Here is a 15,943-nt window from a genome sequence, read left to right as displayed (position 1 = left end):
CTATATAGAAAATGTTTATGAACCTAAATTTGAACGCAAAAATAATGATATATATATATATATATCTCGTTATATTGCATACAACGCTTCATTCATTTGAAAGATTACAGTAATTGAGATTGAGCGAGAATTTGCATTAGAAATTGTAATTATGAAATCAATCTAATCTTTTGAGGAAATATATATCGAATAACATAATTTGTTTATACATATGATAAAAAAAAAATTTTTTTTTTTGGGAAAATTTTTCATTACTTCTTTTATTTTCCAGAAATAAAAAAACTAATTGCCAAAATGTACGATTACAAGGCTTCTTGTACACACACATTGCATATATATTTGTTTTAAAAATTCTATATAGAAGTTATGATCGGCGATAATTTGGGCAAAATTTATATTACAGAATTAAATCTGGCCATATTGCAGATCTTTTATTTTTGATGCAATGATTTGAATCAAATCGGTATTTCACGAATCGGTAGTTTTAGAATCGATTTTGTCGTCCTACACTCCTACAGCCTTCCCTTTGGCGATTCAATCATATAGCATTGAAATTATGATAAATATGTGCGCAACAATTTTTAAAATCAAATATAATATACACAATTTCTACAAGTATAATTTTTTCAAAATAATTCCGTTACGCCCGGATTCATATAAGCAACATAAACTAAGTGATACATATTTTTATTTATAATAAATAATGTACTTTTAATTAATACGTTCGTTATTAATGTATTTAAGTTAATACTACTGTTTAATTGACAAAAATACAATCAATGTCAATGGATCGGCATTTTACATATACTTTTTTATTTGTGTAATGAAAAAAAAACAAAATAATATGGAAGATTCACTTTGTAAAATAAGGTTCACTTTGTAAAAAAAAATGTCTTCGGTTAATGAATAAATCGTTTATTTATTTTTAGTAAGTGGCTCGGCTTGTTATTGTTATAAATGAGAGAGAGAAAAGGAAAATAAAAGAAATTATAAAAATATTATCGATCGGTCAAAAATTCCGCTCTTTTTTTCTTTAAAAATAATAAAGTTTTAACATTTTATGTTTATTTTTCATATATATATGAAATTCCGTCGGAGTTTGAGGTTTCAGTTGCCAATCACCGGTAAAAGCCGCATCAAAATTGAAAGCGAAACAAATTTAAACCCCTACTAATCAACCTTTTACCGCTAAAATAATCAAATAAAAGACCGATACTACTCACACACAGACACAATAATTCTATTCTTATTAGTTGTAATAGGAATTAAAATGTATCTTCTTACTAAGATTTATTATTATTATTACTAAGGCACGTCCTATATTTATCCAAGAAATAATACGGTTTAATAATAATTACAACTAGAATTATAACAAAGTCACTCTGATCTGATAAAATAAACGTTAATTATTGAAGAATGAACTTGTTGGTTTAAATTAGCTAACAATCTATCAAACCGTAATTACAATCAACGCCTTATTAGCGGAAGAAATTTATATCGTGTTGCTTTACAAAATGAAAAAAGTAAAAGATTGAATCATAACCGGAAAAGGCGTTGAACTTTGTTTCTAATTCATATAAATTTATTCTTTTATTTTTATAGTAATGTAGGGAAGTTTTTTATTATAAAAGGGAGAAGAAATTTTCTCTAAATTTCAATTTCAAAAAATCAGAAACCAATAGGTTTCATGTATGATAGAAACTATAAGAAATTTATATTATTTTATGCAATTGGTATATGCATATATATATTGTATTTAATTAATTATAACACAAATCAGCGGTTATATATTTTTTAATTATAAAAAAAATTCATTCAATTAATAATTGTGTACAGGATGGTAAATTGAACTATTAATTAATTATTTATTTATAAATTTTAATAATTATTTCTAATTTATTTTTCTATTTTTTCAAAAGCAACAATCAAGAATTTTGAGTAAATATAATATTATATATTTAGTTAATTTTTCAAAAAAAAAAGCTTTTATATTAATTATTTAAATCCTTTACAGATGCGATATATATCTATCTTAAAACGTTGCGGAGAAATCGAGGAAACTATTACCAAAATTCCTCTAATAGCGGCGGTTATAATCCCGATGAAATGAGACCGATTACAAAATAGATTTATTTATTTAAAATTTATTTATTTATTTTTCTTATTATGTTATAAATGAACTTTATTAGTTGGGATAGTGGTTTGATTAAGAATGACGTAATTTAAGATTAATATATGAGTATATGGTATTTATGCAATTGATTCAGTTTTTTGACTCAGTTTGTAAAAATATAATTAATAAAAAATAATTTTTATTCTTGAATAAATTTAAAGCATATCTTAAAGTGATGCCTTCAACATAGAGTACATTCTTAAGGAAACATAAATACTAGAAAAATTATAATAATAACAAATTATCAGATATAAAATAGGAAAGTCTGGTATACTGTAATACGGTAGGTACATAATGTCATGATCATTTTAAATAACCCGTAAATTATACATTAAGTATTAGTAATTTGCCAGCATCAAAGGAAGGGTATACAATACAGTATTTTAATGTACTATATATTATACCTGGTTCTTATAACATGGGTACACATACTTTAGGCAGTGATAATATAATATTTTCATGGGTCTAATATTAATTATTACTGAGTAACGGGAACCGTTGGAACGTCCGAAGCAATTGATAAAAAAATGTATAATCACTAAATTGCATAAAAAAGCGATAAATGTAAACAAAAAAGCGTGATTGGTAAATAGACGCGGCGTGACGGACATTCAGAAGAGTCCTACAGTACACTTACGCTTCGGATACAATTACTATTAAATTTATTGCGGATAATATGTAGGATAATAGCTGATCTTCAACTTCGAATGACGTCAATAAAGATCATACGTATTACCTGAAGGTAAATATTTATGATCTACAGTACCTTATAAATTTGCCAGAATGGAATTTTTAAAAGAGTCGGAAGCAAAATAAATTAATACGAAGTTCCTTTCATGATTTTAATATTCAATGAATAGCGGTAAAATATCTTATTTAAAGAATTAAAAAGAATTTATTAAAAAGATACTATATAATCACATATAATTACATAAAGAAAAATGATCACGTGTAAGAGTTTCATCGGAATAAAACTAGAAAAATGATCATTTATCGGGATGAAGATTATTTACATATTCATATTGCGTCAGCTGTATAATAACATTAAATAAATACTTTTTATCAATGAAGAAGAAGAACGTGATTTGTAATATTTGTACATTTTAAGTTTTTTTAAGTTTTTTTGATTTTTTTGAGCCCAGTCAAAAAGGATAAGCATTCAATTAACTTTTTACGTAGCTGCGCATGCATATTAATATTAAAGAAATTTAATAAGGCCTCATTCTATAAGGTTCATTAAATTTAGGTTTAAGTTTATAATTACGTTCCATAATAAATTCATAACGATATTTTGTATCATTGTGGAGTTGAGGAAGCCGTAAAGAGGTGTCGTTAACGTCATACGAGTTACTTCTATTTTTCGAATTCCAATAATTCTTAACTTGGTTTTCGGCGTAGAGTTTTCCAAATTGTACATACAGGTCTTGAATTACGTATTTCCATTTGATGTATTTTGGTGTTCGATATTTTTGAGCTAGTTCGATAACGTAACCTTTTTCGTGATCCCCTAGGGGTTGATTACATACTAATCGAAACACATGCATGCATACATACATATAATAAATCAATGTAATAAAAAAAAGAAATTGATAGACAAAAAGTTTTACTTACAGTTTGGATTGAGATAATTTCTCCAACTAAATTATTTTTTTTTTAAAAAAAAATAAAATGTTAAAAAGTTCGTAAGTAAAAAAAATAATATATTTTAAATAAAATCCATACTGGTTAGAAAGTTGTTTTGACGTATATCGTGGCATTAGTCTACTAATCCTTACAAAACGATCATTATAGCGTCCCCATAACCTCATGAGAAACTTGAAACACTTATTGTCCTGTAGAAGAACATTTTGTTAATATAACGAAAAAGAAATAAATAATTAAAGATATTTAATAGCATACTTTGTCACTGAATAGCGGCATATTCTTTTATGGAAAGAATTTTTCCACGATATTTTTTTTAACAATGAGAGGTGTGTGTTTAAATAAAAAATTTTTTGAAAAAAGAATTTTATCATTCTATTGATCTATCACTAGATTTTTTTTAAAAATTGAACATTTTTTTGCGTTCTAAAAAACGATATTTTTTATTTGTTTACACAATTCATCTAATATCTCTTTGTCTTAATTACCTTTTTTTGCATAAAATTACAAGTTTGCGTCATTTCATTAATATAGATTACTAAATTTGTTCAATATAATAATATTATTAAGATCAAATGTAAACAAAATGATGTTGAAATCACTCCAATAAAAATAAAACATCTGAATAATATAATTGATTGCAGAATTTTGAAACTTTGAAACGCTTTTTCCATATGGGTGAATGAAAAAGATTTTATAATTCATAATGATAATTTTCATCATTATTATTTTATAAAAAAACAATACTTGTTTTGAAACTATTTAGGAAATAAAACGTATATTGTACAAATTATAATCCTCAATACAATAGTCAATGATCACAGGTACAAATATTTGACCATTCATGATAAGAATCGATCCCCAAAATTAGTTGACTTCCGCGATACATTTAAATTAAAAATTAATAGAATTTTTTAAATTTTAAAAAATGATAAGATTTTAAATACGTACAATTGGATCTAAACATAATGATGTTATAGGAACACAATGTTTAATAAAGGCAAATTCATTTGAAATTCAGGAGACTGGATGTCGATCTTACGGAAGTCAAATGTTTACATCTTGTGCTATACGAACGTCATTATTTACGTTTGATCTTTAATTAATATTTTTAATATTCCCATTATTGGTTTGTTATATTTATATTATTATCTTAAATAATACCAAACTCGTGTTTTTACTTCTTTTTATTTGTATGCAATTGATCTCGAAAATCTCTTTGTCTTAATTACTTTTTTTGTAAAAAACATTTAAATTACAGGTTTACAACTATTTACGGTATATATAATAAGCATAAATAATACAAATTACCTAACTTGTTCCTTGATACTTAAAATATAAACATTTGATCACAAGATGAGATTTATTTGCCCCAATGAAACGAAACATCTGCGACTTTTCATATGAACAAATTAGGATAATTTAATCCTCCATACAATGGTTGAATCACAAATTACGGAATACGGATCCAATTTTTTTTTAGCATAGTCACATTAATAAACTATTAAAAATTTGTAATTTTTGTGTTCAGGAGAATTTAAACATTTTTTGTGTGGGGATGTCGATCCTTACAGAAGTCAATCGGGACTAAATATTTGCGTCTTGTGATTTACAAACATTATCATTTAACATTTGATTTATAATATATACAATTATTTGGATGGGGGATAAAAAACATTGGTCATCGACATCCAATAATAACATTTATTATCCTAAATAGTCCAAAACCCGTATTTTATTTGTATGCTACTAGTCATAGGGATCCACATATAATAACAGATAATAAATTCTCCTAACATCAATTGTATCCGATATAGCGTCATTGTTTATACATAAAATCTTCATTTGAAAAAAAAATCTTAATTGGAATGAATATTACCCTTCGGAAGTCACGGTCCGATTTATCCTAAATAGTGAGATAAATGTTACGTAATTTTTAGTATTTTCAGGACATATTATCTAATCCTTTTCATTTACTCAGTTGAATTACTTTATTCAGATGTTTTGTTTCTCATTGGAGCAAATAAATCTAAATTTTAATAACATCTTGTGATCAACACATTGTAGGAATGATTATAAATGTGCAAACCTGTTATAAACTTGTAAATGATTTACAAAAAAAGTAATTAAGACAAAGGGATCTTAGAGATCACCAAATATTTACGTTTTGTAATCATCGTTTACATTTGATCCTTAATAATATTGACATTCCCATTGTTAGTTCATTTATTATCCAAAATAGTTCAAAACCCTATTTACTTGAATTTTACTTATGAAAGACGTCGATCTCGATTTGGTAGTGAATGAATGTATGATCCATCTTGTGATTATCATGATGATTTAACGTTTATTATTTTTTTCTACATAAAATAACGAAGATTATCTATCGTTAATGTATTTTATACATCAGACATCAGTTCATTTGAAATATAGAAAATATTATGTTTTAAACTGATTTATAACTTATAATACATTATTATACACTTTTAACAAAAATATTAGTATATTGACTTACTAATTCCTAATCAAGTGTTACAAATAATGAAATTGAAATTTGAAGATGCCCTTCATCTCATTAGGCTTGATTTTATTGAAGACTTCTAAATTTAAAGGCTGCAAAATAAATATACAATTTTAAATCCTGAAACAAGTGTGCGACGTTGATCCCTTAATTCATTGCAGATAGTGATCATCTGAGAATTTAAGAATTCAAGAATTTAAGAATTCAGAATTTCATTAAAAATGATGTTTGTTTATATGATAATATTTCAAAAGAGGTAATAAATATTTATTAATGAAAAAAATTGAATGTGTAAAATTTGCAGATCGAAATAATTGATTTAAACCCCGTCAAAAAAATTCATTTTTTTTTTAAAGAAAAATATTTCAATTTTTATTTCTTCTTTAAACCCATTCTTTCTTTCTTGATCAATACATGCTCTTTTTATTAATCATTCTAATTATTATAATAAAAATGCCGCTATTTAATGATGAAGTACGTTATTACTTATTTCTTTAATTTTAAAATAATGAATTATTTTTTAAGATATTTTTTTTTCATTTATAGGAAAATAAGCGTATCAGGTACCATATGAAGATGTGGGGACATCTTGACGATCGGTTTGTAAGAATTAGTGAATTAATGCCGCAATTTACGCCAAAACAAATTTCACACCAGTAAGTTTAATATAATAAATAATATTTGGTTTTAAAAAAAATTTGATCTTTTTTTAATAATTTATTAATATAGTTGGAAGAATCATCTCGATCCACAATGTAAGTAAATTATTATTACATTTCAAAAAAAAAAATGATAATTGAATATCAATTTAATAATCTGTATTGCTTCTTTGATTAGTATACTGTCCCAAAAATAAATCAATAACTAATTTTTGGAACTTGAAAAGAAAATCTCCAGGAAAATATAAAATTGAAGAAAAGAAACAAGAATCCGGAACTGTGCAAAAGTATATTGTTGTTCTTACGTGTAACTTTTTTATCACTAGTAGCATAAATTATTATACTGTACCTATTACTGATTCACATAACACGAACTGTCATCTTATGATTAGTAATTTAGTAATGGGTAAGTGCTAGAATTAGCAAAATCAATGAAAAAACAAATTTTTAGTATAGTGACCAATCAATGTAAATTTGAGCATTTGATTCAGAACATTCATTATTTTTTAAAAAAAAAATTTTTACAATTTGGTCCCTTTTTCCGACACTCACCCCAGTTAGCCAACTTATATATTTTATAGGATTATATAATGAATTTTTGTAAATATCAAAAAAACAATGTATTTTTAAAAAGAAAAATTTATTTATTTATTTTTAAAAAAAGAATTTATTTTATTTATTTTTAAAAAATTATTTTATTTATTAATTATTTTATTTATTTTTAAAAAGAATTTATTTATTTATTTTTTTAAAAAAAGAATAGTTAGTTTGTTGATAATTCTAGCTATCAATAATAAATTTTATTAATTTGTGTAACATAATACGAAATGAATGAATTTCTATCAGGAATTATTACAATCAAATTACACAATCAAATCTCTATCTATGTAAAACACGTTTGTATTACAAATATATATTTAGTCAAATCAACGGAAATAAACTCCGATTTAAATAACTAGTTTTGGGGCTTATTCATAAAGTTTTCCTCCTTTGTCCGTCGTATCTTTTATAAAATTTTTATTATAATGGACGATCTTAAAACGAAGGATAAAATAAAAAAGATTTTTTCTAAGGATTTGAGAGAACAAATTGAAAACTTTGGCATATGTTCTGATTGTAAGGAGGCAAATACTGGATATGCGTGGTGTAAAAAATGTGATCCTGGTCGATTTTTAAGAGAAGGAAAAACAAGTGAAAATACTGAAATGGATGAATTTATCCGTGAAAGTCAAAGACAAACATTACATTATTATGATAATTTAGAATGGATACCGTTTAATAGGTTTGATAATATTAAACCTATTGGGGAAGGTGGGTTTTCTATAATTTACTCAGCTATATGGAGAGAAGGTGCGCCAAAATATGATAAAGAAAAGGCTCGTACTGGTCCTATTATCGTTGCACTTAAAAAACTTAAAAATTCAGATATGAAAGCTTTTATCAATGAGGTAGGTAACTTTATTTTTTCAAAATAATTTAAATTTGTAATAAATATTTATAATGAGCGAATTTTTTTATTTAGATAAGAATACATGATGAATGTAATTATGCTAATTTTCATATTACGCAACTTTATGGTATAACAAAAGATCCAGATACAGAAGAATTTATGATGGTTTTAGAATATGCAACTCATGGAAATTTGAGAGATTACTTTAAAAAAAATTATTCTAATTTACGATGGGAGGATAAATTAGTAATTTTACTTAATATTATACATAATCTTGACTTTATTCACGAGAGAAATTATGTTCATAAAGATTTACATAGTGGAAACATACTTCAATTTTATTACGACGGAATTGTTGATACAAAGATTACTGATTTAGGACTTGCACAACAATTAGGTGGTAATTCAAATTCTCCTAATTCTATAACTGTATGTGGCGTGCTTCCTTATATAGCACCTGAAGTATTATGTGGAAAAGCATATACTTTCGCAAGTGATATTTATAGTTTTGGTATTATTATGGTAGAGGTGTCAACTGGAAAACCACCTTATGGAAATGTACCACATGATGAAAAACTTGTATTAGCAATTTGCAGTGGTTTAAGACCAAATGTAGGTAAAGGAACACCACATTGTTATATTGATTTGGTAATTCAATGTCTTGATTCAAATCCGGATAAAAGACCTACATCAAAAGAAATACTTCAAAAAATTAGAAATTGGCGATTCTATGATGATCTATCGCATTCTAAGAATTCGAAGAAAACAAAGGATATAAAGATGTATAAGGAATTTATTGATACGAATTTCCAAAATTCAGATAAAAATTTTCCACAGCGAGAAACTACTTTAACACTTCATCCTGGAGCTATATATGTTAGTCGTATGATGAGTTTTAATAATAATAATGAACCAAAAAACTCCAAGGGTATTCAAATCGAAGATCCAGAAGCAGAAGGTAAAAAATATTTATTGTATTGATTTAAATATATTATGTCTTAAATACTAATTTTTATGCTTTATTTTAGTTCCAGATTCACAGTTAGTTGATCTATTTGTTGAATGAAGGTGTAAAGATAAAATATTTTTAATGACTAATTTTATTAATTTACTGACTTAAATAATTCACGTGATGTTCAAGAAATTAAAGAGAAGGGCTTTTGATTTAGATTTTAAGGGTTTTTAGTTTGAAAATGGTTTAAAAAATAGTCGTTAACATTGATGTAGGATAAATTTTTTAAGGCAGATTATATTTTTTAAAGAGGTTAAAGGCAATAATTTAACTTATATAATAGTTAGTTTTTATAGTTTACGTGGATTGAAAAAGGAAATAACTTATAGGTCTTTATTATGTGAATAATTGTGGTAATTGTGGTTTGAATTAAGAAATAGAATATGTAATGGAATATCTACGTTGGGTTATTTCCAAGGATGTTTTTGCTGGTTTGGATTTGATGATAATAATAAAAAAGCTACATTCGTAGAAAAAAACTGGACTAATAATAATTAATGCATGGTAAACCGGAATGAATAAATTTAATTATTAAGTAAAATTATTGTCATATGTAAATAAATTATATTTTTAACAAAAAAACATTTTGTTAAATTATTATACGTATAATACATGACTATCATAAAAATTATATTTAATCGTTCAAATAGCGTAAATAGCGTACCAATCAAACTAATTTAAAAGTTTTAGTCACATGATTAGCTTTTTTTTCCTTTTTTTATCAGAATGAAAAGGCCATCGTTTTCCCTATAAAAAATTTTTCAGAAAAATGATCACGTGCCTGAGTTTCTTCGGAAATAAAAACGAAAAATGATCATTTAATTTTTTGTAGGGTTTGGCGCAGATACTTGAAACCTCAATATAATAGTATAATATACGATGATTCAATTGATTCATTGATTCGAGACTTCACTGTATGTTGTGTATGAGTCACATTGATCGATCAAGGAACAACGGTAGGGTTACACAATAAAATACCCTTGGAAACGAATGAAACGTAGGTTTTGTTACGACTCCAATTTTATAGGTGCATATATCCTGAAAATTTCAAATAAGTATAAATCGTAGATCTCTCGTCACGTTGAGGACGTCTCCAAAAAGTAAAAACTCCATCAGCCACATTTATTTTGTAATTATGCAAAAGAAACAATATTTAAAGGCCTTAAAAAGTTTTTATTACAAACCGTTTTTATTATATTTTTTTATCAAAGTTACTAATTTTGAAATAAACAGGATTTATATTCTATAATTATTTTATTAGAAAACTTGTAAATCATACCACTACTGCTGAAACTATATATTTCTTAGCATTTTTTCCTTTATTTACCTTTATTGAAACAATATAATCATTAAAAGAAAAAAATCAACTTCACTAAATCACACCACTGGCGCTCAACGCCATAGTGTGCGTTTTCTCAAAAACTATGGTCTAAACTAAACAAGTTGTACTAATCAAAATTGCTCAGCACCCTCGAAAATGGTCAGAAAAAAGATTCAATTAGCAAATATTGTAAAATAAAAAAAAATTGAAAACCCTATAAGAATATATGTAAAGTATATGCTGCAGAATTAAATACTGCAAAGTAGAATATAATTATTATATGAATCAGTTTAGCTAATCTACTAATAATATAGGATAAAAGTTAAAGTACTGTAACAAATAAAAAATACATAAATCATATAACTATGGCGTCGAGCGCCATGGCGTGTTTTATAATTTTCGAAAAAAAATATGCAGTGGCGATATTTCCCAATATCTGTAATAAAAAGTTGTATGTCATTTCATTAATAAAAATACAAATGTAAATATATTCGTATTTAAATATAATCAATAAATTTTCAATAGAGTAAAATATTATATTTAGAAATTTTACCGTTAAAAAGGATTTTATTTAATTTTTTTAACCTTTATATTTATTACGACGTAACTGCCGTAAAAAGTTATGTAAATAACGTCACTGCAGATGTTCACATAAAAATTTTATAATAATTGATATAATATCGAGCTATGTCATAAGTTACAACCTTTCATCGACTTAATGAGTGACGTAGCTAAAAAAAGAAAAAGTCTGCAGCCCTAGTAAAGAAAACTAATAATACGCCAATAAACATGAAGCTTTAGCAAAATATTGCCTTCACTTACACTAGTCTATTTTCAAACATCGGCTTTAGAAACGTTGTTTCTGGATATAAAAAATATTTTAATATAGTTACACAAACACGTAAATAATAAATTGGTAGTTTATTTTTATTATTTTATCATAAGTATTAGTATGCTGAGAATCAAGGTGATGAATTTCTTTCTATAGTACATTTCTAATTGAAATTCTTATTAAAAAAGTCCGAATTACCTAATAATTTTCATATGAAATTTCCTGGAAAAGTCCGTTAAAGCAATGGGCGTTTTCATACCTAGAATGTTTATTTTTTTTCCTTTTTTAAAAAAATAAAAGCAATGTTAAAATATTCTATTTTAAAATGGATACCTGCATTTATCATAGTAAACAATGCGAAATCAACATGGCTGTCAATCATTTTAAGCATATTTAGAAGAGGCTTATTGTGCTTATCATGTAACTCCTTTTTTATATTTTCTTTTCCGTTTATATTTACGTTATTTATTTATTTCCTGCTTTAGTTATAGCATATTAAAAAAGGTGTGAGAACAAGATGACAACTAAAAAAGTGAATTTAAACAATTACAAAAGTATTACAAATCATAAAGTTTCCAAATGTTCTATATCCGTTATTTCTGTAAAAACTCCGTAAAAATGAGTTTTTCACGGATTCATTCACGGAAAACGTAAATAATTCGATAAATTCCGTGATATAAGGTTATTAATTCCGGAATATGAGCCTTTTACGGAAAAAAGGTGGAATTTAAAAAACGGATCGACTTATTTTTACAGGATGATGAAATATCGATCGGAAAAAAAATCGTTTAGAATAAGCTATTCTTAATTTTCTATTGGATATTCTATCTATATATATCACATTAGTTATTATGATTTTTTTTTTATTTCAATAAAAAAAAATTATTTGTTATGTTGATATTGAAAATTTTTATAATTATTTTTATTTCCAACCAATTATATCAATAAAACGATCAAGATAATTTTATTCTTTATTAGATGTAATAGTGCAGCTGGTATGATGTAACGGCCGTCATAACTTTGTGGTAAATTATTTTATTAAAGAATTTTGTTAATAGTAACAAAGCAGTGATAATGACATGCTGTATTGAATAGTAAACGTTAATCATGATAAGAATGTTGATCAAACTGTCATTGAAGCATGGCATAATTTTACAATTAAAAAAAAATAAAATAAAATAAGAAAATAAAAAAAGAAAGAAATTAAACAATCATAAAAGTTGTCTAATCCTACTGATTCATTTTTTTTCCAACGGAATAAATATAATTTATTATTTCATTTTGGATATAAAATGACACCGTGTTTCAGAAAATCGTACGATCAATTAAAATTTACAAAATTTACAGTGAGCTTTTTTTTTATTTTCGTAATATGATGAAGCTAAATTTAAACTCCGCTAGTCAATACGATTGCGAATATCAGCTTAAAAATGTCAACATGACGTTAAAGAAATTAATTATGGAAGTCTATCGTCTCATCATGGTATATTAATTATACTAGTAACTGTAAAAAATGTTTGTTTATTTATTATTATTATTTTTTTTAGAAAATTTTAAAAATGTCAAATCGATCATCCGTCGTCAAAAGTTACAGAAAATGGAAGATATCGACAAATAAAAGTAACTATAATTTTATGTAACTATAATTTTATGTATTTTCATATTCATAAGAAAGTCATTTAAATTGAATGTATCCTTGCAGTTCGAATGTTCGAATATCTTTACGCCAATTCCCTTATTGACACAAGGCCACCCGTGTTACTTGGGGAACAACTTGATTTTCCAGACGAAATGAAACCAATAATATGATTATATTGCTTGTATCACAATTATTCATATTTTAGACCTCATTTTATTTTCACTACTTTTGGCTCGATTCTCTTTCTCCCCTTTTATTCTCGTTATTTTTAATGCTTGGTGCTCAAAAAATCGAAAAGTTAACGAATCTTGAATAGCTTAGTAATTTTGAACGAACCATTTAAACGTTTAACGAAACAAACAAAATCAACATCTTGCAAGTTAAGTTCTATTTCCCCTTTATTCACCTTTATTTTTATATTCTTTTTTTTTCTCTTTTACTTTTTTTATGTCACCTGACCCTGTATTTCATCGCATCCAGTTCCAATTTTAAGATCATGATTAAGTTTTATTAAGCAACTCTACTAAATTTTTTCATGTATTATATACAATTATGTATTTTTAACTTTTATTCTATGATATGATTTGTATTTTTCACTTATAAATAAAATTTTTTTTTTAAAAAAAAAGAAAGAAAAAAAAGAGAGGGAAGAGTATAAAAACAACCATGCAAGTTATATATTTGGTGGATTGCTTGCCACAGCAGACATGAGACGAGCGGGTTTTTAAATCCGGCATGCTAATAAAAAAATTTTCCATTATATCTACATATTACATACTAATTTTTGTAGATTTGGCGAAATTTAAACTATCCGAATAATTTTCATGATTTTAATTCCATGACCAGAATATTAGACATTTTTTGTAGGGAAAAAAATAATAAAAATATTTATTAATAAGAAATGATACTTCCTCTTATTGTACACTCCCCGGTAAAAAGTATCCGACCACCCTAAAAATTAAAAAATCTTAAAAAATTCAGTGGGCCCAACAATAAATTTATATTTATTTTAAAAGTTTGAGACATGAGACACTTTTTAAAAGTGTTTTTTTAGCTTAATTATTAGTAAAAATTGGCGGACATTTTTAATTCTAAAAATGGCAAAATTCTTAACTTTTTAACTAGAGCAGTTACGGCCAAATGAATTCCAGAAATCAATTCTTTGACTAAAAAATAGCTTATGTTTAAAAAATCAGAAAGATTGGACTTGGTAGTTGCCGAAAAATCCACCACTGAAGATCATAATTTTTATATGTAAAAACGGTAAAATCACCATTTTTGCCAAATTTTAGTATAAAAACTAGAATATGCGATTTGCCAGGGGACTTCGTCCCCCAAACATAACATTTATAATTAAAAAAATTTTTTGATATAAATAAATTGAATTGTATGTAAAATATTACCAAATAATAAAATTTTATTATAATTAAACCTATAAAAAATCATGTTTTTAATAAGGTTTTATACAATTTTTTCTTAAAAATAATGTTTCTAATCTATATAGGGATACGGAAAAATGCACAATTCCATATCACAAAAATGTATCATTTTGCATGATTTGACCATAATTTATGCCGAATTTATATTGATTTGATCACAGAAATTACATAATTTAAGCATAGAATTTACACGATTTGGTTAATGAATTTACTGCTTAAATTACAATTATTAATATTAGTTGCATTTATATGAATTTGATTTTAATAATATTTTACTAAATTATTAAATCAAATATAAAAATAAAAAAAATCCTTAGTATCATGTGATTATAATTAGCCAATAATATAAATTAATTCTTATTATTTAAAATAATGACGTAAGTTGTAATAAGTGTTTTAAAGTTAATACAGCTACAAAAAATAAAATTTTATGAAAATTAATATTCAAGTGCTTTTAACCTGCCTGAACAACTTTCAATTAATAAATAAAGTTGATTTCATTTGTCCAAAGTGGAGATATTACGCTCTAAATTAAAGAAAAAGAAAAGAGAGTTAATATCATCAACAAAAATGCAATCTTCTATAAGCACTACACCTACATTCATGAAAATTAATATTCAAGTGGTTTCAACCTGCCTGAACAACTTTCAATTAATAAATAAAGTTGATTTCATTTGTCCAAAGTGGAGATATTACGCTCTAAATTAAAAAAAATAGAAAAGAGAGTTAATATCATCAAGAAAAATGCAATCTTCTTTAAGCACTACACCTACATTCATGAAAATTAATATTCAAGTGCTTTTAATCTGCCTGAACAACTTTCAATTAATAAATGAAGTTGATTTCATTTGTTCAAAGTGGAGATATTACGCTCTAAATTAAAAAAATAGAAAAGAGAGTTAATATCATTAACAAAAATGCAATCTTCTCTAAGCACTACACCTACATTCATGAAAATTAATATTCAGGTGGTTTCAACCTGCCTGAACAACTTTCAATTAATAAATAAAGTTGATTTCATTTGTCCAAAGTGGAGATATTACGCTCTAAATTAAAAAATAGAAAAGAGAGTTAATATCATCAACAAAAATGCAATTTTCTCTAAGAACTACACCTACATTCATGAAAATTAATATTCAAGTGGTTTCAACCTGCCTGAACAACTTTCAATTAATAAATGAAGTTGATTTCATTTGTCCAAAGTGGAGATATTACGCTCTAAATTAAAAAAAAATAGAAAAGAGAGTTAATATTAT

At 25.4% G+C, this 15,943-nt stretch overlaps 2 protein-coding genes across 2 annotated transcripts; both read left to right on the top strand.

Moving 5' to 3' along the window:
* Positions 1-6,788: 6,788 nt before the first annotated feature.
* On the top strand, positions 6,789-7,411 carry OCT59_003489 (uncharacterized protein; the record flags this gene model as incomplete). The annotated part of the gene is made up of 4 exons (XM_025327357.2): positions 6,789-6,809; positions 6,882-6,991; positions 7,065-7,090; positions 7,173-7,411. 4 exons carry the CDS (start codon positions 6,789-6,791, stop codon positions 7,409-7,411), a joined length of 396 nt encoding a protein of 131 aa, XP_025171672.2.
* A 608-nt stretch (positions 7,412-8,019) lies between these two features.
* On the top strand, positions 8,020-9,510 carry OCT59_003488 (uncharacterized protein; the record flags this gene model as incomplete). Its single annotated transcript, XM_066145646.1, has 4 exons — positions 8,020-8,442; positions 8,517-8,571; positions 8,971-9,402; positions 9,473-9,510. The coding sequence occupies 4 exons, from the start codon at positions 8,020-8,022 to the stop codon at positions 9,508-9,510; spliced, it is 948 nt and encodes a 315-aa protein (XP_065996346.1).
* Positions 9,511-15,943: the final 6,433 nt, after the last annotated feature.

Source organism: Rhizophagus irregularis, chromosome 11 (genome assembly GCF_026210795.1).
Source record: "Rhizophagus irregularis chromosome 11, complete sequence".
NCBI lineage: Eukaryota > Fungi > Glomeromycota > Glomeromycetes > Glomerales > Glomeraceae > Rhizophagus > Rhizophagus irregularis.
This window is presented reverse-complemented; position numbering and strand designations above follow the sequence as displayed.